A 22,325-nucleotide genomic window follows, 5' to 3' on the forward strand; every position below is an offset into this window, starting at 1 on the left:
AGTGGTATTGATCATTATTTTGAAAATATTTGTATTTCTTTTTATCACAACAGATTTACCTGTGTGAAATTCGGGCTGCTCTCCCCAGGGAGAGCGCGTCGCTATTCTACAGTGTTTTTTTTTGTTTTTGTTTTTTTTTTAAATAGTTTTTTCCTGCATGCAGTTTTATTTGTTTTTCCTATTGACATGGATTTTTCTACAGAATTTCGCCAGGAACAACCCTTTTGTTGCTGTGGGTTCTTATACATGCGCTGAGTGCAAGCTGCACATGCGACCCCGGTTTATCGTCTTATCCGAGTGACTGGCTTCCGGACCACCAGTCAAGGTCTAGTGGATGGGAAGAAAATAGCAGCAGCTGAGCCAAATTCCAACCGGCGAACTCAGATTCTCTTGCTTCCTAGGTGAACGCATTACCTCAAGGCCATCACTCTACTTAATTCCAACCTGTGAACTCAGACTCTCTTGCTTCCTAGGCGAACGCGGTACCTCAAGGCCATCACTCCACTTTGAAAGCTGCTCTGTGTTCTGACAACCACAACCCAAGAATGGAACCACTACTGTCTGATACTGTCTCTCTTTTTTCTTCTTTGGTTAAAGTTTTACAAAAATCTGGGGTAGACCCAAGGCCAAACCAGCTCCTAGCAAACCAACCAGCAACTTTGGAAGATTTTTTAATTTGGTCAATCACATTTTCTAATACAGGCTATGGATGAATCTAAGCCCAATATGTGTTAAACTGATGTCTTCTGTTTGCAAAATAGAGAAAAGGGGCAGTGCAGAGCAGAACTTTGACAATACTAATATTTCCCAATATCAACCCAACACACTGTTTAAACTATACACAAAATCAAATCTTTGAGCAAGCCACAAATTTGTAGATAACAATTCCACACAATCAATGAACAGACCAAATGCTTTTACACATTCACACAAAATCCAGAAAAACTCTTTCAGTCTGTGTGGACCATCTCACAGCTGTGAAAATACCTGGTTGGTTATGTACACTGCCACATATATCTGGTACATGTATCTGAAGAACAGTTTTAACAGTCATATATACATATTTGTTGGGTCCCCCCTTCTTTGCTGCGCACAAAACAATAGTCATAGACACATTCACATTACTTTGTATACAGGCACCTCTCACACAACTGCCTTGTATAGTCACCTATCACACAATTGCCTTGCATACAGTCACCCCTCTCATACAACTGTCTTGTATAGTCACCTCCCTGTCTCTCTCCCACAACTGCCTTGTACACAGTCACTCCCTCTCACACAAATGCCTTGTATACAGTCACCCCTCTCTCCCCCAGCTGCCTTGTATACAGTCACCACTCTCTCACACAACTGCTCTGTACACAGTCACCTCTCTCACACACAACTGCCTTGTACACAGTCACCTCTCTCACACAACTGCCTTGTATACAGTCATCACTCCAACACAACTGCCTTATATATATACAGTCACCACTCTCACACAACTGCCTTATACAGTCATCACTCTCACACAACTGCTTTGTATACAGTCACCACTCTCACACAACTGCTTTGTATACAGTCACCACTCTCACACAACTGCCTTATACAGTCATCACTCTCACACAACTGCCTTGTACATAACCACCACTCTTACACAACTGCTTTGTATACAGTCATCACTCACACAACTGCCTTGAACAGTCATCACTCACACAACTGCCTTGTACAGTCACATCCCACACAACCCTTGCACAGCAACATGACCTTGCATGCGGTCTCCTCACCTTCACATATTAATTTTCCTGAGCAAGGTAAAACAGTTAATGTTGACCCTTGCAAGGAACAATCCATCTGGTCACATACACACACACAACACCCACTCCTGCTGCAAAACGCAGACCAAACTTCTGCAGAAGTTTAATTTCAGCAGTTAACAATACCCCTCCACACCTTTTTTATTTTCTTTAGTTTAAGTAGCAGTACTGCAAAATGCACTGAACATAAAAATTCTTCGAAAGGGGAAACGCAAATAGGAAAATTAAAGAATGGAAAAATAAATGACACTCTTGTGCATTTAATGTTAACGTAATTACTGGACGAGACTAACCAGTCCATTTCTTGTGCCAGAGTATCAACCAACCACTCGGTACTGTTCAGGCATAGGTGCCTGAATCTAAACACAAAGTTTAACATACCCAAAATCATATATAAATTCAGACGAAGGAGAAAAAACAGAACAAGAAATACACATCCTGAGAAATTCATATCCATGCCTCAAAAATGTTAACAGAAAAGTTATAAAAAAAATAATAAAAAAATTTTAAAAAAGAAGAAAGAAAAAAGAAAGAAAGAAAAAGAAAAAAGATGCTCGAACTCAAGAGATTTCTTGCCTGTGGGTCCACAGCCTGTATTGGTCCCAGACCACTTCCCACATCAGCCATGGACATGCAGCAGTACTCGGCAGGTCTGACACAATCCAGTGTTCAAGCTTTCATCACCTCTTTACCACACACACACACACACATACACACAACCATCCATACACCCGTATTCATTTCCAACTAGGGCACCTAAGCTCTACACTCATCTACGGTACTTTTCTGTGTAGCGAGGGCTGTCCCGTTGGCCGTTGCGATGCTTTCGTGACCTGTGAGGCTTCTCTGGGGCTGGGGAGTAGGAACGACGCTTCTCCTTAGAGTACTTCTTGCTGGCTTTGGCGGAGGATGTGTAGCGGACAGGGCTCGGGGAGGGGCTGCGTGGGGAGCGAGAACGGGATCGGGAGCGCGCGTGCTTCTTGCGCTTGTGGATGCGCTTCTCCTTGTGGTAGTCGTAGTCGTAGGAGCGATCCCTCTTGTTGCGGGAGCGGCTCGGGGAGTAGGAGTGCTTCTTCTTCCGGCTGGGGGGGCTGGGGCTGTGGGAGCGTGACCGGGACCTGCAGCAGCGATACACACTGAACACGTCTGCATCAGAATATGGTCACTGATTAATCAACATCATTTCATGTTTGTTTGTTTTTTGTTGTTTTTTTTAAATAGTGAAAAAGCAAGAAAATAAAGAGCGAAAGTTTCTTCACCAGGAATGTGAACTCATTGAGAAGTGAAAAATCCTTCAAAACTGCATTCTCACTCAAACACAAAACTTACTTAAAAACCTGAGGGAAAAAAAAAAAAAAAAAAAGGAAACCCAAACCAAGCCACACAGTGATGTATGGGTGGGTCAGTGCCCCCTGCTCACCTGGAGTGACTTGCACTGGCCTGGCTGCGACTGCCTTCACTGTCGTCCAGGCGACGCTTTTTTTGCCCGTTCTTCTCCGACGAGCTGCAAGCAGTCACAGCATGGTGAATGAAAGGTAACAACAGGTCAGTCATTGACAACCTTCTACACAGAACTTGGTGGAAAACACACACACACACACAAACATGCAACCTCTTGGAAACAGGGTTCATCTCATATGACAAATAATATTGGAAATGTCACACAATACAGTCTCATCACATCTTGGAAATGGTGATAATCTCAAACCAAGCTCAGTGCAACCATAATTTAACTGATTTCCCCTTCCCAAGTCTACATGTACCAACACAAAGATTTATAATGTCCCTTTCTTTCCCCACAAATTCTGATTTACCCCAATCACAAACAGCACCACCAATGAGAGCAAATATATTTCTGGCAACTTGTGCTTTACCTTGGACAGGCCTTACACTCCCAGTGTGCTGAATCTACTGAACAGGGAAGGTGTGAAGGCACACACACACACACAAAGCAGCACAGGAAACCTCCCACTTTCCAGGTCATTAGAAAGCCCACTCAGCTCACCTGCCATTTTCTGTGATGCGAGAATCATCCTCGGTTTTGACCTTCTTCACCACCACCATGTTTGGGCTGGCACCCACCTTGGGGGAATCTGCACGACATACAGCATCCTCTCAAGTCACAATCAACATGTGGAGGGGATGGTGCTGCATTTATTCATATGCTGTCCACACAAGACTGGACTTCACTTTCTGTTCCTCACTGCTGGCCAAAACCATCTACTGCCAATGCAGATCAAACATACTTTTCAACCTGACCTCCTCGCCAGCACTTTCAGTGACAGCAAGATTTAGTGTAATGAATGGAGTTCTGCACCAGAAATTTATTTCTGAACTCAAGCGTCAAGCTCTTTGAAGAAAGGAAATTTACTCTTTCATCTTTTCCAGAACATCTTCCACAAGATTTTGCAAATCCATTTTTCGTTCATCTAAAATATATTTCAACTTGTTTTACACACTGTCAGCTAAACAGGCAGGAAATGTCCAACAAATCCACTTTTTCGGAGAGAGAAAGGGCAAGAGAGAGAGAGAGAGAGGTGTGCATTAACTGACCAGTCCTGGAAGCAGAGTTAGGGGTGCCATCCAGAGAGTGCAGGCCAACCTTGGCCTTTCGTTTCTCCTCCAGCTGCTGCTGCCTGGCATCCTCACACAGCTTCTCAAGTCGATCCTGGTCAGGCTGCACACACACACACAATGATACAGATTTTACAATGATACTGCCCTCACAAAGGTGCGCTTAATACATAAATATGCACACACACACAAAGACAGATAACGCCCTCACATAGCCGTGCCTCATAACTCATGAATATGCACACACACAATACTGCTTCACACTGGTGAGCTTTACAGCAATCATCTGCCTATCAAATAGGAACAGCATGAAGTACCCCATCAAATGCAGTCATAACTCAATTCTGGAAAACCTGGGAACACCAACTCCCTCAAAACTAGGAACTAATATCCCAGCAAGCCTAATCAGAAATGCTGTATCAAAGTGAAAAAAATCATTTGAGACCAACACTCTATGAAAGCCATTGAATGTAAGCATCCAAGTTGTATGTGACAAGATGGATGCACTTGAAGCAAAATATTTGAACCTACATACTGACCAGTAATCATTACCATGCATAACAGGTTGAATGAGTATACACAGGCACTGGCAACGCCAGTCACCTCCATGCCATTCTTACCTTGGGGAAATTGTAGAGATACAGGAGCATCTTACAAATCGCTTCAATGGCCTCGTCATCCACCCCAAACAAGTAGTACCAGGGTGGGCGGTTAGGCATCGGGACCTGCAGGTAAAACATGAATACACACTTGATCAAATGCCAGGATAAATGGCTCGCACTTTAATCTGCCAGCTCAAAAGGAGAGGTTACCTACTTCTGGGAGGTTATCAGCCGTAGCTACTTTTGTTTTCTCTGCATACGCGGATAGTAGTTTGCACAGGACAGGAATGTCAGACCCCTGCCGGAGTTTGCACTAGTGGGTCACGGTTAAGTATGTGTAATTAAAGTACTATTTACAATACTGTGTGTTATTTTACCAAACATCTTGATAAACAATAAACCCCAAAACATAAAATCTAAAGATTGTGCAACTTAACTAAATGTTCAACTGTTATGAATACTAACATACATAATGTGCACTACCTTCCTCAAAACTGATTGGTTAGCTTGCTAAACAATACTTGAAAGGTCTTCTATCAAAAATATTTCAAAACGCACATATTCTCAGTAAGAATCACACATGCAGTATCACACAGAATCACTGAAATTGCTATTAACCCCCCACTCCCCCCCCCCCAAACAAAACCAAAAACCTCACCCTCAATCTGCGTGCTGCCAGAAAGATGCAAGCGCATGCGATGGCCCCAGGACTGTAACGCACGAAGACATCCGTCCGCAAGGAATCGTTCATCAAATTCCTGGAGCATACAAGTGTTAGGCACACATGCAATAAACAGTCATGGTCTGGAGAAGGGAAGTCAAATTGAGGCATTTCAGCATCTGACTAAACCTGCTTCTTTTGCACAACCCTTTCTAACACGGGTCTTCCTTCCTCCCACACATAACAGAGTGCACCTTGAAAACAAATTTGAGTAATAGAATACAAGAATTTGAAAGTATTTTCAAACTGTAAATCAATGCCAAAAACACCTACCGACACTGTATCGTCTCCACATTAAAGGAGTTACATGTAGCTTTCACTCCTGGTCTTGACTGTACTCAAAACTGGCGGGGTAAGAAAAAAACTGTGGAGCAAAGGGGAACACTTTTCATCTGACTAGCTGTACCATGAGGGGGTGCACGAACAGACATGTGGTAGAAAGAATTGCACAAAGAAATACTGGGAAATAATGCTGATCTTGAATAAAACTATTTTTGGGGGGAGAAAGAACAAGGACGTGACAGTGAAGCATAAACCCCATCTTTTGGGAATGGTTTTGATTTTTCTTGGTTTTTGACGTTAATGGTCTGGTGAAAAATCTGCACTACTAATGCTCTCAACCCACAACATACTTGTTCCTGGTGTGCCTTCTGGTTTCGAATTATAGATGCAGCACAAAGCGGTTAAGGTGGTGAGATTTTGCAATCCCCCTGATCAACATTCTTGCAGACCTGTCGGCTCCCTTATCCCTTCATGAAAAGATACTGCAGAATTCATCACATCAGTACCAACACTCCTGGAAATGGGAGAGCGGCTGCTTCAACAGAGAAGTTAAAGACAACCAGTACTGTCTGTATACACATGAGCATGGTTATTTCAAAGACTCATTTCATTTTTCTCTCCTGTTTACTGCAGTACATTAAAGTGACAAATTTCAGTGTGCCTGAGAATTTAACGCCACCACCAAGGACGTTTAAGCTATGAAATTTGACATTTTGGGGCAGATCACCAGAATTTACTGAAAAAGTCTCAAGTGGTATCTTCATCACAAAGGCCAAAATTCTTGTGTCTTTTAAGCTGTGAAAAAGCTGTGTGAGAACGACTGTTGGGGTCGAGTGGGTCAGGACAGGGGGTTGGTTTGTGGTGATCTTGCTGCACACATCCCCCCCCCTCTTCCCGTTACAGCTGACACCCAGACCATGACCAACAGGACCAGGGCAATAGGAACAATTCATGGTAGGGGAGGTGAATGGAATGTAGGAGCAGCGAGAGGGTCCAGCTCTCGCGCGGATGCCCAGCCTGGCGTGTCAGGGCTGAAGAGACGAAACCAGGCCGGCTGTCGCTTCCTACCCCGTGCAGAGGATAGATGGCATGCCCTCTCGTGTTCTTTATCCGCCCTCGTCCAGGGAGCAGGAAGGAGCAGAAGAAGGAACAGAAGCACAGTGCCTCCCTGGCTGGGATAGGCAAAAAAGACACAAAACACACCAGGTTATCATGGGAAGCGGCCAACGGTGCACACACAACTGCCTACCAATTAAGTTTATTTCACTGAATCAGTCTTCAATGAACACTTGTTGATCCTCACTTACCCCAACATCTTTTCTTCCTTCAGTCACATTTCTCTTCTTGCTGCCAAATTGTCGCACAGTTTAGTACAACAGCAATTCATAAACAACTGAAGACAGTGGCATGATTTCCAAGCATTATTTCCCAGTGATTAGAACATAGAACTAACCACAAATTTTATATAATTAAAAAAAAAATTTAAAGGAAAAAGAAAAAAAAAGAGCAAGGTGAAGAAACATCAACCTTACCAAGCATATTGAATGATGTTCCTGTTGTCCGAAAGTTCCAAGATCTGCAGGTACGACACTATTAGCTGAAACAAAGCAACAGCTAGTGTATCCAAGTGCTACAATGTAACCAACTTCACATAAATCTATCGCATAACAGGTAATCTTGCAAATTTTCTTTTTTGAGTTTCATCCTGTTCACATCTAAAATCCACCAAGATCACTGAACCGTTAGTTTTTCTTCTTGTTCATTGTTTTTCTTCTTCTTCATTATATGGACTGAACAAGGCATCACAGAATAACATTCTCAAAACAATTTACATGGCAGAGAAAAAGAAAACTCATTAGCAAGGCAAAGAAAAATCCCAACTCACTTTGTAGAATCCAAGAGTGGTTACGTATAGTGGAGTAGGAAGGGACAGAAAAATGGAGATTTTGTGACAAACAAGAAGAGTAAAGGATAAAAAAAAATTAAATTTTTTTTTTAAATTTAAAAACAGAAAGAGAGGAAGACGGACAACAGGGCAGGAGAGAACAACGGCGTTGGTGGTTACCTTATGGGGATGTTCCACGTGCACGCAGAAGCCAAGCTCTATCAATAAGTGGCGTTCGGCCTTGATGACCTCGTTCTTCAGCAGGATGTAATTACTGTCCAGCACCAGAGGCCTGATGGGCCTGTCACACACAACACACACAATTATGGCCACACTTACAGGGACCAGGGGCAGAAAAGGGTTCATCTCCTAGGGATCCCACAATGGGATAATTGTACTGTTTTTTACTCTTTCTACTGAATGGATCTGATGAATGAATAAAATGGAATGCCCTTTCGATAATCTTCTAAATGACAAATTACTAATAACAATATTTTATGATCCTTCGTTTTTCAATTCTGAACCAACATAAGTTTTACATAAAATCATCAACAAATATTTTGAAGTGAATGCCACAGCAAAACAACAAAATGGAGACAGCAGCACTATTATTACAAACTTTCTTTATGAACGTGGGAAATTCACCAACAGTGCTTAGGTATACTTTCTTTTTCTTCTAAAGCATGGTTTAAATATTTCTGATGTTTTGAACACATACTTATGCACTGTAAAACATATCAACACACAGACTTTATAGACATACATTTGAAGGTCACAACACTGGATCCTGCAAAAAGAAGTTAACATGAGCTAATGTTTGGCAAGACCCTTCCTCCTCAAAAAGATATATGGGCTTTTCATTGGTGGGCTTTTCAACTGGTGTTGGCAAAATCAGAGAGCTCAAATTGATACAGCAGAACATTTCTTTGCCATTCCTGACAAGAAAAGTTGTCAACATATTTTTTCTTTCTTTCTAATTTGTCATTTAAAAGTTAATTCTACATTAATTCTACAATCTTCAAACGTAAGTACACAGCAATGTACTGTCCCCTCCCATTTCTGAATTTATTAACTTATATCTGAGGGTGAGAAGACAGAAAGAGAAAGTAGATAGAGAGGAGATACATGAGGGAGGTAGGGGAGAAAGGGGAGAGAGGAGATGAGATAAAGGGCAGAGAGAGATGGGGGGTTAGAGAGGTAGATGAGAGAAACGAGGGTATGGGGGGTGGGGCAGAGAAGAGAGAGAGAGGAAAGAGGAGAGGAGAGACAAGAGGAGAGAAAGAGAGGAGCGAGAGAGATAGAAGAGAGGAGAGGAGAGAGAGAGGTGAGAGAAAGAGAGAAGGAAAACTGAATATACACTCCCAGGGGTGAAGGTGACAAAGTACCTCAAATCCTCAAAATAACTTTGTCAATACAAAAAATGTAGGGAATAAATATAGAAAACACGACATTTATCACACAACATCTCAATGTCCCAACAAATGAAAGGGAAGTACAGCAAACTATGAGTGGGGAGAAAAAAAAAAACAACCCCAACGCCCCCCCCCCCCCCCCCCCCCAAAAAAAAACCCCAAAACAAACAACCCCCCCCCCCCCCCCCCAAAAAAAAAAACAACAACAAAAAAAACAAACAAACAAAAAAAACAAAAAAAAAACAAACAACGGGCATGCATCACAGTATCTGTGAGAATGATACTCCTTGGATACCAACAAAACAAGAGACAAACCAGAAAACTCAGCTGCAGAGACACCAAATACATTCATTTCCCCAGGTTATTCTGCAAGCACTATGTTTTTTTGTTGTTGTTTTTTTATCTCTAAACTGAGTAATCAAACTAGGGTTATTATACACGCTTATTGGGGTGGGTGGGGGAGGATGAATGCATGAAATGAAATGAAATGAAGGTGCTTAGAGCCTCGCGACCACTAAGGCCATCCCAAGGGCCATCGCTACGTTAATACCTACTACAAGGGTAAAAAAAAACGAACAATAAAAACAAGTCACCACTTTTAAAGGATGAATGCATGCACACTAAGGGAAAAAAAAAAAAAAAAAAAAGAAAGGGAAAAAAACAGATTATTCGCTTGATTCAAGACTTAATTTCCTACAATGGGGTCTGGAAAAACAGCACTAGTTGGGTCACGGTTAAGTATGTGCATGGCACAACGCATGTGGAGTCCGCACTTCAACAGCTCAGGTCAGTCCATTTTCACACTCGGCTATTTCCTATAAATGCGTATCAAGATCAACCATCAATATAGTAATATACAGTAACACATATATATAACAACTAATTAAGCAAGTAAAATGAGGTTAAGCTTCAAATCTAACTCTGAAGACAATAGGGATAGGAAAGAATATGAAAGAAGTGTATTTGATTTTCTTTTTATTTATACAAAACCTGTCATTCACAATGTACCGTTTTCTTCTTGCCAAATGAAAAGTTAGGATTTTTCTGAAATGTCATAAAACCGTGTCCTCTGGATCTTTAAAACCTGTCCCGTTTGATTTTTCTTGAGCCAGGACACATGTAAGTTTTTGAATTTTCCGATGATGGGCGCAATAGCCCAGTGGTTAAAGCATTGGACTTTCAACCTGAGGGTCCCGGGTTCAAATCTTGGTGGGTAAAGGGTGGAGATTTTTTACAATCTCCCAGGTCAACACATGTGCAGACCTGTTAGAACCCCCTTCGTGTGTATACACAAGTAGATCAGATACGCACGTTAACGATCCTGTAATCCATGTCAGCGTTCGGTGGGTAAAGCTAATATGAACACGCCCAACATGCACCCCTTGAAAGCCAAGTATGGCTGCCTACATGGTAGAGTAAAAATGGTCATACATGTAAAAGCCCATTAGTGTACATTTGAGTGAATGTGGGAGTTGCAGCCCATGAGCGCAGAATTATTTTCTGATGAAACCCGGACACATACAGCATAGCCAGTTACCAGTAACACTGGAAAACAGCAATTTCAAAGAGAAACACAAAAACCGACTATCCGAAGCCCCAAGTTCAGTTCATCAAGAATGCTCCAGGGTTGCTTGAAAAGTGTCAAGTCCATTTCCTGATGGAAGACTTGCCAACCAGCCCTGCAAACCTAGTACACCAAGCTTTAATACTTTATCACATCAGTCCATGTGTATATGCATATGAGAGAGAGTGAGTGAGTGACTGAGCAAGTGAGCAAGTGCAACTAAAATTATGTATGCGACTGTGAACAAGGAGCTAACATTTTATCTAATTATGGATAAAATGGAGAGGTGCATGTGTCTGTGCAGTGGAGGGAGGGGGAGGGGGGGGGGGAGAGAGAGAGAGAGAGAGAGAGAGAGAGAGAGAGAGCAAAATCGAAACCTTTTCACTAAGGGGAAACGATTAAGCACTAACTGGCCGGTTTTCATCCAATCCTCATACAGATTATCCATTATGTATGCAGTCCTGGGAATACAAGAAAACAGTGTGAGGAAATAAGTAAACGCATATACACTTAACAAAAAACTACAGAGAAATACAATACCGTCCACAAAAACAAGGTACACTTGCATTTGAAAGAGAAGGAAGAATGTAAAGACAGAAAAAGGAAAAAGATATAGCCAAGGTAAGGGAGGAAGACAGGTTCAATACAGAATGAGAGAAGGGGTACAAAGACAATGGAGTTAAGGACACTTAGCAGTAATTTTAGGATAATAGTCAAGTCTTAGTTTTGTAAAGGATTCAAATTTCAATGCAGTCATGGAAAACTGACTTATGAGAGACTCAGACAGAGAGAGAGAGAGAGAGAGAGAGAGAGAGAGAGCTATGCTGGGAAGGTTCAAACTCCAATTTAGATCACATTCCCTTCATTTCATTCACTTCTATTTCAAGTGATCTGAGGTGCCTTTAAGTAGGTAGTGGCAGTTTCAAATGTTTTTTTGTTGTTTTTGTTTGTTTATTAAATACAAAAACCTTAGTTAAATGGTAAATCACAACTGTATCATTTAGTTAAAGCAAATCGCAAGAAGAATTTTGCAGGTGTCTATTACTGGATCTGCATGCAGTTTGGACATGTCATGAACCTGATGAAGTAAACAGACTACTACATATTAAATCCAGTCAGCAAAGAAAACCTGGCAATTCGCTGTCTTGGGGGACTGTTTGTAAGAAAATGGCAAAAATTTTCACTTTGAGTTTCAAGGCACATAAGGCATTAAAAAACAACAACAAAAAACCAAAAAAAACCACCCCACCAATATGACAGTTTTGCAGACTATTTCACTATATGGTAAAGAAAAAAAGTGGAAGGGAAAGGTGTGTTAAGCACAGGACAGGATAGTGAAGAAGAGGCACAGCCCACTGACAGAGTAACAGTTATGACTTGCAGAGGCAAAACTTTCCTAACAAAATGATCTGGGAATAAAGAACATTTCTACAGGATGCTGATGGACTCTTTCATTCTCCAAGCTAACCTCTTCCAGAGAATGATGCCAAATTAAATTACAAAAGCACTTTGTAATCACCTGTGTACGGTTGCTTCATTTGATGTAAAAAAATGAAGACCAATATTTCTTCAAGAATTTGTTTTCACTTGTATGGAGTTTAAAATATTCTCCGTTTGGTGATATAACACTCACCTTGTCAAACTCATGCAAACTAACATCTACATGTTATAGTGGAGTAATGGCCTTGAGGTAACACTGCCTAGGAAGCCAGATAATCTGAGTGCGCTGGTTTGAATCGCGGCTCAGCCGCCGGTATTTTCTCCCCCTCCACTAGACATTGAGTGGTGGTCTGGACTCTAGTCATTCGGATGACGATAAACTGAGGTCCCATGTACAGCATGCACTTAGCACATGTAAAAGAACCCACAGCAACAAAAGGGTTGTTCTTGGCAAAATTCTGTAGAAAAATTCACTTCAATAGGAAAAACAAATATAACTGCACGCAGGAAAAAATACAAAAAAAATGGGTGGCGCTGAAGTGTAGCGACGCGCTCTCCCTGGGGACAGCAGCCCGAATTTCACACAGAGAAATCTGTTGTGATAAAAAAAGAAATACAAATACATTAGTACTGTCATCCTTTTCTGAGTACAGAAGGTCCAAGTCTTCCTCCAAGACAGGCCTCCTGAATGTGGTGCAGGAAGAAGAGCTGGGACGATCCAGTGACTGGTCAGGAGAAGGGCCTGTATCACCCCTGCCACTGGATGTGAGCAGAGTGCTTGGACAGGGCCAGCCATGCTAGAAAGGGTGGGTGTAAAACCTCACCTGAGTGCTTCCTGGGCGGAAATAAGGACCTATGCATGCTTGGAGGGCACAAACACCCATTCGTCTCCTGGCAGGACTCAAGGCTGAAGATGGGGGGGAGGGGCCTTCCTCGACACAAAAGGGTGGAGAGGATGGTCCTCCAGGCAGCCCAACATGCATGGAAGGTGCACACCATCTAAGGTGTGAATCCACCCGTGGGTACCAGCCATCCTGTGACCCTAGATCTCCAGCAAAGGAGAAACCAGGCCAAGTTGGAGGGAGGTCTGGTACAACTCAGTTTTCAGAACCACGATGGGCCTGGCACTGCCAAACACGTACTGACCTCCCCCAGCAGGGCAGATCTGCCAGATAGCAGTATTGCCTGACTAACAGTTTGGGCCACAAGCCCAGTATCCCCTTCTGTGGAGATGCTGGTATCACTTGGAACATAGTGGGCAAAGGAGAAAAGGACAGCCAGTGGCAACACTGACATCAGGTCTCTCACCCTAAGGGACGCTAACCATGATGCGTGAATCCCCACTGGCCACTGCATGCTTTCCGTTGGAACTTTCCAGCAATCATGGCCAGCATGAGGTACTGCTTCACCAAGTTGTGTCTCACCTGAAGTGAGATGTGGGACAATTGTGAAGACATGGATGTTAAATCAAATCAAATCATGGTACTTAGAGCCTCACCGACCACTGAGGCACCTGAATGTCAGTCTGATTGGCATCCCAAGGTTCTGGGAGTATGTCATGTGGCACTGATGTTGCAAAAGCCATTTGCTTTCATACACAAAGCTACTCCATTCCAAGCTGTTCTTGGTGAGGCCATTCAGTTTCTGTTCCATCAGGCCAACATTTGTACTTTTCCACTTGTACCATGATTTGGCTTCTCTCCGCAGGTTGAGAGGCTGAATGCCTGTAAGTGTTTTCATTTTCTTGATTGGCATTGACCTTACTGCATTGACGATGCACAGTGCCTGTTTCTGGACTTAAATGCTTGCTCGTTGGTTGTTACCGAAACTGTGGTGTCATTTGTAATTCCAGATGGGGCCCGTCTGTTTCATAGTTATTGTTTTCAGTATTCTTTCAATGGCTCCCCAGATGCTATCTGCTAGTTTGCACAGAACTGCCAGCCTGAGCCTGCCTTCTGCCACTGCCTTGGTGATGTGTGGTTTCCAGGTCAGCAATCTGTTAAATGCAATTCCAAGTAGATTATTTCATCATCCTCTTCAGTGGCGTTTTGCCCATGGTGATGGTGCCTGCTTTCTGTTTTGGTGACAAGGTGAAGAGGGTGGTGGACGACTTGTCAACAACAACACACCCTCAGCAGGAAATCCGCTTTCAAAGGAAGGACCACCTAGCTGTCTGATGGTGGTACAGATGGCAGACCTGTACCATAGCACAGAACTAGCAGACAGGTTGAGAACCGAGGAGCAGTGAGCCAGAAAGGTGGCCAGCTGCATGCTCGTAGAGTTAGTAGGGGGAATGTCCTGAGCCGTACACCACCGCAACCATTTCTTCCAGCAAAAGTCATACAAAGCCTTAGTCCCTACCCACCTTGCTTTGGAGACTATGGAGAGGAGGTCAGGAGGCGCCCCCCTCGGTAAGCACCGCCAACACAAGAGGCCGACCGTGATATTGAAGACTTCAATGGTGGTGCTGACAGTTCCAACTGCACAGCAGCCAAGCAAACAGGTCGAGTAGTTGACTGGAATGAGGAATCCCCAAACGAGGCTGCCTCAGCAGATGAGGTTTGGTATCTGAGTTCCAGGGGTGGAATGTGTGTTAGGGACCGAAGGTCCGGATACCAGGGCTGAGCTGGCCATTTCGGTGCGTTGAGAATCAGCTGCAGGCGTTCCAATCGTTTTTTTCTGGATCACCTTGGACAGAATTGGAAAAGGAGGAAACGCGTAGGCAATCAGACTGCTCCAGTCTAGAGACAGAGCATCCACTGCCCACGCTTCCAGGTCGGCGACCGGAGAGACATAAGTGGGAAGTCTCTTGTTGAACTCGGTGGCAAAGAGGTCTACCATCGGCTGAAACCACCACTCCCACAACCCCAGAAGGATGTCTTTGCCCAGGGTCCACTCTGTGTGGATGACACTCTTGGACCTGCTGAGTGCATCTGCCAAGATGTTGGCTTTTCTTGCTATGTGTCTCGCTAAAGTGCAATGCTCTTGCTGTGGCACCAACGGAGGAGAGCCTCGGTCCGCAGAGAGAGGTCTGAATCAAATCAAATTATGCTGCTTAGAGCCTCTCCGACCACTGGGGCCAAGAAGAGGTCTGCCGAATGCGCTCCCCTCCCTTTGTTCACGTAACATGCAACCACTGTGTTGTCCGTGAACAAGCAGATGGTCTTGCCAGTGTCCTCCCCCTGTGAAGTGAAGTGCAGGAGAGCCCTGTGAACTGCCTCCAGTTCCAGAACACTTATGTGGCACAGGCGCTCCTCCGACGACCATGTGGGCTCCCCAGCCCAGGGAGGAGGCGTCTGTGAAGAGTGCCACCTGAAGTGTAGGTGGGGCTATGGGCACCCACTGTGTCCGAAGAGAACCCTGCCCTGAAGGATGAGAGGTGCCATGGACTCCATCATGCCCAGGAGAGATGAATGTCTGCGCTGTTGCTCGGCAGGAACTGAGGCAAGTGGCTGAGGAGGCCTGCCAGTCGGTTCCAGCGACAGAGAGACTATCATGGACTGCATGGCGAATCTCATCCCTAAGAAGTCGAATGACTGACTTGGGGACATATTGCATTTCTCTTGGTTCGTAAGCCCACTTGGGAGCAAAGGTCTAGAAGTCTGGCTGTATGACTCTGCGACTGGACCAGAATGAGCCAGTCGTCCAGGTACACACAGAGATGAATGGATTCCGACCGGACAATGGACACCAATTCCCGCATCACCTTGGTAAACAAAAGGGGCAAGGGACAGACCAAATGAGAGGGCTGAGAACTGGAACACCTTGTCCCTCCACACGAACCTCAGGTACCGACGGGACGCCGGATAAATAGGATATGAAAATAAAATCGATCGAGGTAGCCCAATCATCCTGTTGAATGGTCTCTCGAATCTGTGCCTGTGTGTCCATTTTGAATTTGATTTTGGGAGGAATTTGTTGAGAGGGGACAAGTCCAAGACTGGTCTCCACCCTCCCAAGACCTTTGGAATCATTGAACAACCGGCCGTAAAAACCGGGGCCTGGGTCTGAGTTGAGATATCGCCCCTATGAGGAGTAAGTGCAGTATCTCTGTCTCTGAGATGCTCTCCTGCTCCACCGAGCTGGGCACATAAGGAGGAGTGGATCTTAGAGGGGGGCAGTCCTTCGCCCATGGCAGCATGTAACACTCTAGCACCGACACAATACAGTCGTCGATTCCCAGAGCGCGCCACTGTTGTGCGTGCTGGGACAAGTTTCCAACTTAAAGGGCTGGATGACTGGCGGTGCTGAATTGGGGCCCAGTCATTAGGGATGCTGCCTTCTGGCCTTGGGCATGGCCGGTCAGCTTGAACAGACATGAGGTGGATTATTCCTCTGCCATTGATTCTGCGCACACCGCTTCGACTCGAGTGGCGTGGCATATGGAGGGGCCCTGGTGGCCGGTCTTCTTCAAAGGCAGTGAACCCTGGCACCCCTGGGAGGTGTGGGCTAAATATGAAGCCATCTCCGTGTTTGTCTCTGCCCTGTGGCTGATGAAATGGGCGCATACTGGCCAAAGAGGGAGTGCTGCTGTGCCAGGATGGACCGCAAGGCAGCCCTCTCCTCTACTGGAATGTTAGAGAGGTGGAGAACGGCATCACACTGAGCTAGCAGAGTACTGAAGCTGGTAGCTGTGTCTGCAGCCGCTGTGAGACCAGAGGGTACCCTATTGCCAAAAGTGTTTAACCTCTGGTCGGTGAAGAGGCCCAGCAGGACAGGGGAAGGCGAGCCCGTGTCCTGATTAACTGGACGCTGTTCCCTCAACTCACTGGCCCTGTCGAGGAATGCGTCGAAAAAGGTATAAGCCATGGAAACCTCGAGGAGGCAGCGGCGGGCCAATCTGTCCAGTCCTCTGCAGTCTGACAGGCAGTCTCTCCATCTGGACTCAAAGGTCTTCTGAAGATCGATCTTGGCAACAAAGACTAACTTCTGCTTCTGGAAAGCATTCTCTTCAAAACCGACTGAAAAGATTCCGTATATATATATATATATATATATTTTTTGTTTTGTTTTGAATATCCATCTGTGTGATTTACTTCGATGTACAATCACTACTGCACAAACAGGTATACCGGAACACACCGACAAGAATGGAACTTTTTCTCAACTATCTCGCTTAGTATAAAAATAAATGCAAGATCGTTTCTGATACTGAGTGATAGTGTCAAGAACTGTTGGACCCTTTACACAAGCCCGATGCCGCATCTTGGAAAAGTGAACCGACTGCTTGAGAACAACACCAGAAAGACCCATGTCGGAACTGTGTGTTGGAAAGCAGGCAAAATTGTAAATGATCATATTTCACATTTGTTTTTAGGTCACACGGTGTTTGTTCTTCTCTCTTGAAAGCGCAACAAACACAACACAAAAATAAATATGAATGCTTTTCTGAAGAAATATGATTCTTTATTTGACACCACAGTCACAAATTACATGCACTGGTTACTGCACAACACTTATTCCAGCCTATTGATCTGGAGCATTTCCTTGGTACAACTGGTGTGAAATGCCAAGTCTACCACTACCTACATTTAAAGCTTCGAGGACAAATCTGATCTATCATCAAGTTGTAATATTGGGTAGATACTGGATACATTAGTTTCGGGGTTTCCATCAACGCACATGTGTGCGTCCCTGACTCTAAAATGAGAGGGATGCACAACAGTTTCGGCTAGGGAGTCCGTGCAGGATGCACTGTAAAATTAGTGTCAGCTGAAATGTGAATTATCACAGTCAAACAACAGCGCTAGCTTCTCATTTCACTAGTTTTCAGTCGGCATCTTATCTTCACGAAATCAGTGACTACTGCAAAGTTCATTACTTTCATCTTATCTCCCTTTACAGAAAACTTTTGCCCATTTCCGGTACACTCACAATAAGGCTTGTCAAGTATTCTGGGATACAGTTGGAAATCAGAATGCCTTGTGTGAAATTCATGACCAGGTCATCATGCAACTCCTGGGAAAAAAATGTCTTTGTGACCGGATCAATAAACTTTCAAAAATCATTCTTGCAGAGCTTTTCATTTTCAGTGGTTCACTCCTCGCAATCTTTCTCTCACTCAATGCGAGATTAAGTGACTGGCTTAACCTACCCGTAAAGTTACTTTTTGGCCCAGTTCCACTTATTTTTCACTCCTTTATCGTTCTGTCCTTTGTGAGTTTTTGATGAAATCAGGTATCTTTGCAAGTCGAGAAGCCTGTGAGCTAAAGTTATGAAATCGCAACCGAATACAGATAAGCTGAATGATGACAGAACAGCAACGAAATACTTATTCTCAATTGGTTCACTTACCCAAAAACGGGGCATTTTAGCAAACGCTGTGGGTCTGTCTTGTCGATCGGTTGGACAACGTTCATGCAACATTCGTCAGTCGGAAAAAAACCTCACCCCCACCCCACCCCGATTTTCTCAACAGATTTACGCGAATCTAAAACATGGCCTCTACAGCCACTTTTCTGTCGTAAATCCAACTATAGTCGGAAAAATCTCATGCCTGGAAAGGCATTGTGTGGCATGTTTGGATGAAAGAATGGTTTCTTGACCTGCGACTGATCGGACTCACTAGAACCACATGAGGACTCCCCAGAATACCTGAGTGGGAGTCCCGTGGACTCTCAAAGGAAACCTACTGTTGGAAGCCCTGAGCTCCATTAAGCTAAAAGGAAAATTTTCTACTTGCAAAGTGAACTCGCTTGTATAGCCACTGCCTAGGGTAAAAGCAAACTAAATGCAAGACTAAGGCTGAAATATAAACCCATCATATATTCCTTTCTAATTACTCAAAAGTACACTTGACTGATGGGGGCTTCTTCTCTGAAGACCTTGTACTGTCCAGCTCTCCCTAGAGTTTCTTATCACTCTCTTGCAAAAGCCATCACCAGTCATGCACCACCTCTCAGCCCGTCACGGTCTCATACAAACCATTGGTGCTCCAGACCCCTTCACTTCATGCTGCATGGCAGTTGGGGTTTGCAAAGGTCATCTGTTGATTAAAATTAAATAAAATTCCAACATTAATTCCAAGATCAGGGATGCGTCCAAGAAGGGGGAAGCTAACGTTCTGAGAGGACTTTGGGAGTGGTTCACACTGAGACATAAAAAGATGATGGTTAACTTCCCCCCTCTTGTCAGTCAAGCGACAAACTTAGCAACTTAAAAAAAAAAAAAAAATTTTCTTTTCTTTTCTTTCTTTCATTTTTTTTTTTTTTAAATGCATGTCTTGCCAAACATAGTGCTCGCTGATAACATGACAACAAAAACCTGACATCCATTTATACATACAGACACAAGGTAAATTAACACACACACACACACACACAAAAAGGGAGACACCTACCTTTTCGTGCGCACTTGCTTCATGTGGTGGAAGACATTCAGGACATCTCTCAGCCTGCGAGTTCTGTTTGGAGTTCTGCAAGGACTCTCCTCAATCTTGGCTGCTACATACATGCAAGCCATGGCCAAGATCTGGAAAGCACATGCACCCAAGAAACTTCAATTCACTGCTGCCTTTATAGTTTATGTAAAATACATTGCTATTAGGTTGCTTTGTTTGTTTTGTGTTAGCTTTTCAATTTTTAAAAATTATATTCTACACTTCAGAAATAGGCACTGCACTAAACAAATGATATGATGTATTAGCTATTAAACACATACATAACTTGGCTCAATGGAACACCAGCAGAGTACATTACTATAGCTTGTGATCTCATTACTATCTTGATGTTCACCCAGTCTTCTTTTGAGCAATACATTTACTCAAGACAGGTTTAAACGACCAGCAGAAAATTCACTACATTATCTGTAATACACACAATCAGTGCATGTAATGCACACTGTCACTGTGCTAAGTCCAGTTCTTTTGACAAAATTGGTCCTTGCAGTTAACATTTTCCCATTGTCACTATTTCAATCATGTCTTCTCTTCTGAGTTATTCAACCCAGAGTAAGCACAGTATCTTCAACTTAGAAAGCCCAGTAACTACTGATTATTAAGAAGCTGCGAATACTAACACCACGCATGGTCTGATACTGTTCTCACAAACCCAAACTTGAAGATACAGTAATATAAGAAACCAGAAATAATAGTTTTTCTTTTTTCTTTGTACCACCTTTTTATTCAATACTACATATCATTGTACTCTTATCAAATTGTGTACAAAAATACTGTGCAGTCTATCAAAGCCGGTCATACAATGGTAGAACAGAATACTTTAACCTTTACCACAGTTAACTGATTAAAAAAAAAATGTACAGCTACTGCAATTTGTGCAAACTGCAAACATTACACCATTAAAAAACAAAAAAAATCAGAACAAGTTATGTTGTGGAATCATTCATGGGTGGTTGAAGAAGACTGATATGTGAAATCTCACCTCATAGTTGTGTTTGACCAAAGACTTGGAGTAATAGAAGCGGTGAAAGACCACTTGTCCAGTTGCCATGGCAGTCTGCAATGTATCAAAACTGGAATATTTTCATTTCCTACTTCAATGACTTGGTATATTAGATTTTTGGTTCAACAAAAAGCAAACATATATAACAAGTACAAAATGTCATTATGATAAAGCTTTCTTTCAATCAGGCAAGACAATGCGACCATTGTTTTTTGTTGTTGTTTTTTTAGCCTGACTGGAAAGCCAAACTGGAAAGCATTCAAACACAAACTTCCTATTCCAGTCCAAGCAACAGTTTTGAGTTCTGTGAAAACCAGATTTCTGGAATACCCAAATGCACTGACACACCAGTCTGGTTTCCACCAATCTAAGGTTGTCTCAGCAATGTTTTTCTTTTGTAATAAAATGCAAGAGAGTTCCATGCTTTCATGACTTATACAGGCATGTCACATAACCTGTGATCTCAAAGTTGATTAGCTGTCTGAAATTTCAACCAATAAAGGCGATCATGAGATGCAGAATGTGCTAAACAGCAGGGTTCCTTTTTCAATTTTTTGCTTTTTTTTTTTCTTATGTGTGCATACAATGGCACTTTATTAACCAGAGTTTGGTTATAGCAATAGAGGCTATCAACTGAAGAAATGGGGGACAGCACATGTTTGCTGCTTTAGTCTGTCCATTGCCTTTGGCACTGCTCGAATTTAGAGAAAAAGTTAGATGCACATGCGCAAGATTGCGGCAGGTCTATTGGAACTATCGTGATTGTGACGAGCTTGGAGCAAAGTCATCTGATTAGGTGCTGTATAAACAAACCTTTAATTACTATGATGATGTACCTGCTTCTCTTCAGTTGTGTACATATACTTTTGCAAAAGCTGATCAGCCATACAATCCACAAGAGATGGAATATCAACTTCCTGCTTATGATAGAGGGCATTGCTTATTCTGTACTTAGGTATATATTTTTTTTGTGTGTGTTTTTTTTAAAGTGGCATGAACTTTCTGTATGTGCCAGCTATTTCTATCAGGATCTCTTACACAGTCACAGCTTGAGGGTGAAATTTTAACCAGTTTGATCCCAATTATTATTACATGACCTCATCCCCTGTAGGAAGTAAACTTTCAAGCTATAATGAAGACAGAGGCTTAGACAATCCATTTTTTTTCTTCTTTAGTGACTGAAGTCCAAGTACTGTGTAACATTGCCACATACATTGTCGCCATGTATTGTTTGCCTTTTGCTCATTTCGTTTTTTCATGTGCCCCCATGAGGACTTTATGGAATAATAATTAAAAAAATTTAAAAAAATCTTGAAATAAAATTTTAGTGCACATCTTTTAAAATTATTACTGATGCACAAGTAATTTGTAAATGAATAAAACTGGCTAACTTCTCCCACTGCATAACATTTACAGCTCTAGACAAATTGATGGTCACTGACAATGCTGGTAGACTTCTATCCTATCTTAACATGACAAAATCTTTTTTTGGAACAAAAGAACTGAAAAACATTTGAAGCACAAGTGATGTGAATACACTGATTAGGTATCGGCAGCCTGGCTTGTTAAACTGAAGCCAAGACTGGAAAACATCAAACAGGCTGGAGAACAGCTGAGAGGAGAGGGAGGGGAAAACAAAAGAACAGCAAA

The 22,325-nt window shown here is 43.0% G+C and overlaps 1 protein-coding gene across 1 annotated transcript in view; it reads right to left on the reverse strand.

The window, feature by feature from the left end:
* Window positions 1-396: 396 nt before the first annotated feature.
* Window positions 397-22,325, reverse strand: part of LOC143302099 (cyclin-L1-like) — a 22,877-nt gene continuing 948 nt past the window's right edge. Inside the window, exons 2-11 of the mRNA XM_076616616.1 lie at window positions 20,655-20,729; window positions 19,616-19,746; window positions 8,041-8,161; window positions 7,508-7,572; window positions 5,631-5,730; window positions 4,991-5,095; window positions 4,350-4,473; window positions 3,802-3,889; window positions 3,217-3,300; window positions 397-2,914 (exon numbers count right to left, since the gene is read on the reverse strand). Coding sequence (XP_076472731.1) covers window positions 2,566-2,914; window positions 3,217-3,300; window positions 3,802-3,889; window positions 4,350-4,473; window positions 4,991-5,095; window positions 5,631-5,730; window positions 7,508-7,572; window positions 8,041-8,161; window positions 19,616-19,746; window positions 20,655-20,729 — 1,242 coding nt within the window. The 3' untranslated portion in view covers window positions 397-2,565. The remainder of the gene's footprint in view (window positions 2,915-3,216; window positions 3,301-3,801; window positions 3,890-4,349; window positions 4,474-4,990; window positions 5,096-5,630; window positions 5,731-7,507; window positions 7,573-8,040; window positions 8,162-19,615; window positions 19,747-20,654; window positions 20,730-22,325) is intronic.

Source organism: Babylonia areolata, chromosome 28, assembly GCF_041734735.1.
Source record: "Babylonia areolata isolate BAREFJ2019XMU chromosome 28, ASM4173473v1, whole genome shotgun sequence".
NCBI lineage: Eukaryota > Metazoa > Mollusca > Gastropoda > Neogastropoda > Buccinidae > Babylonia > Babylonia areolata.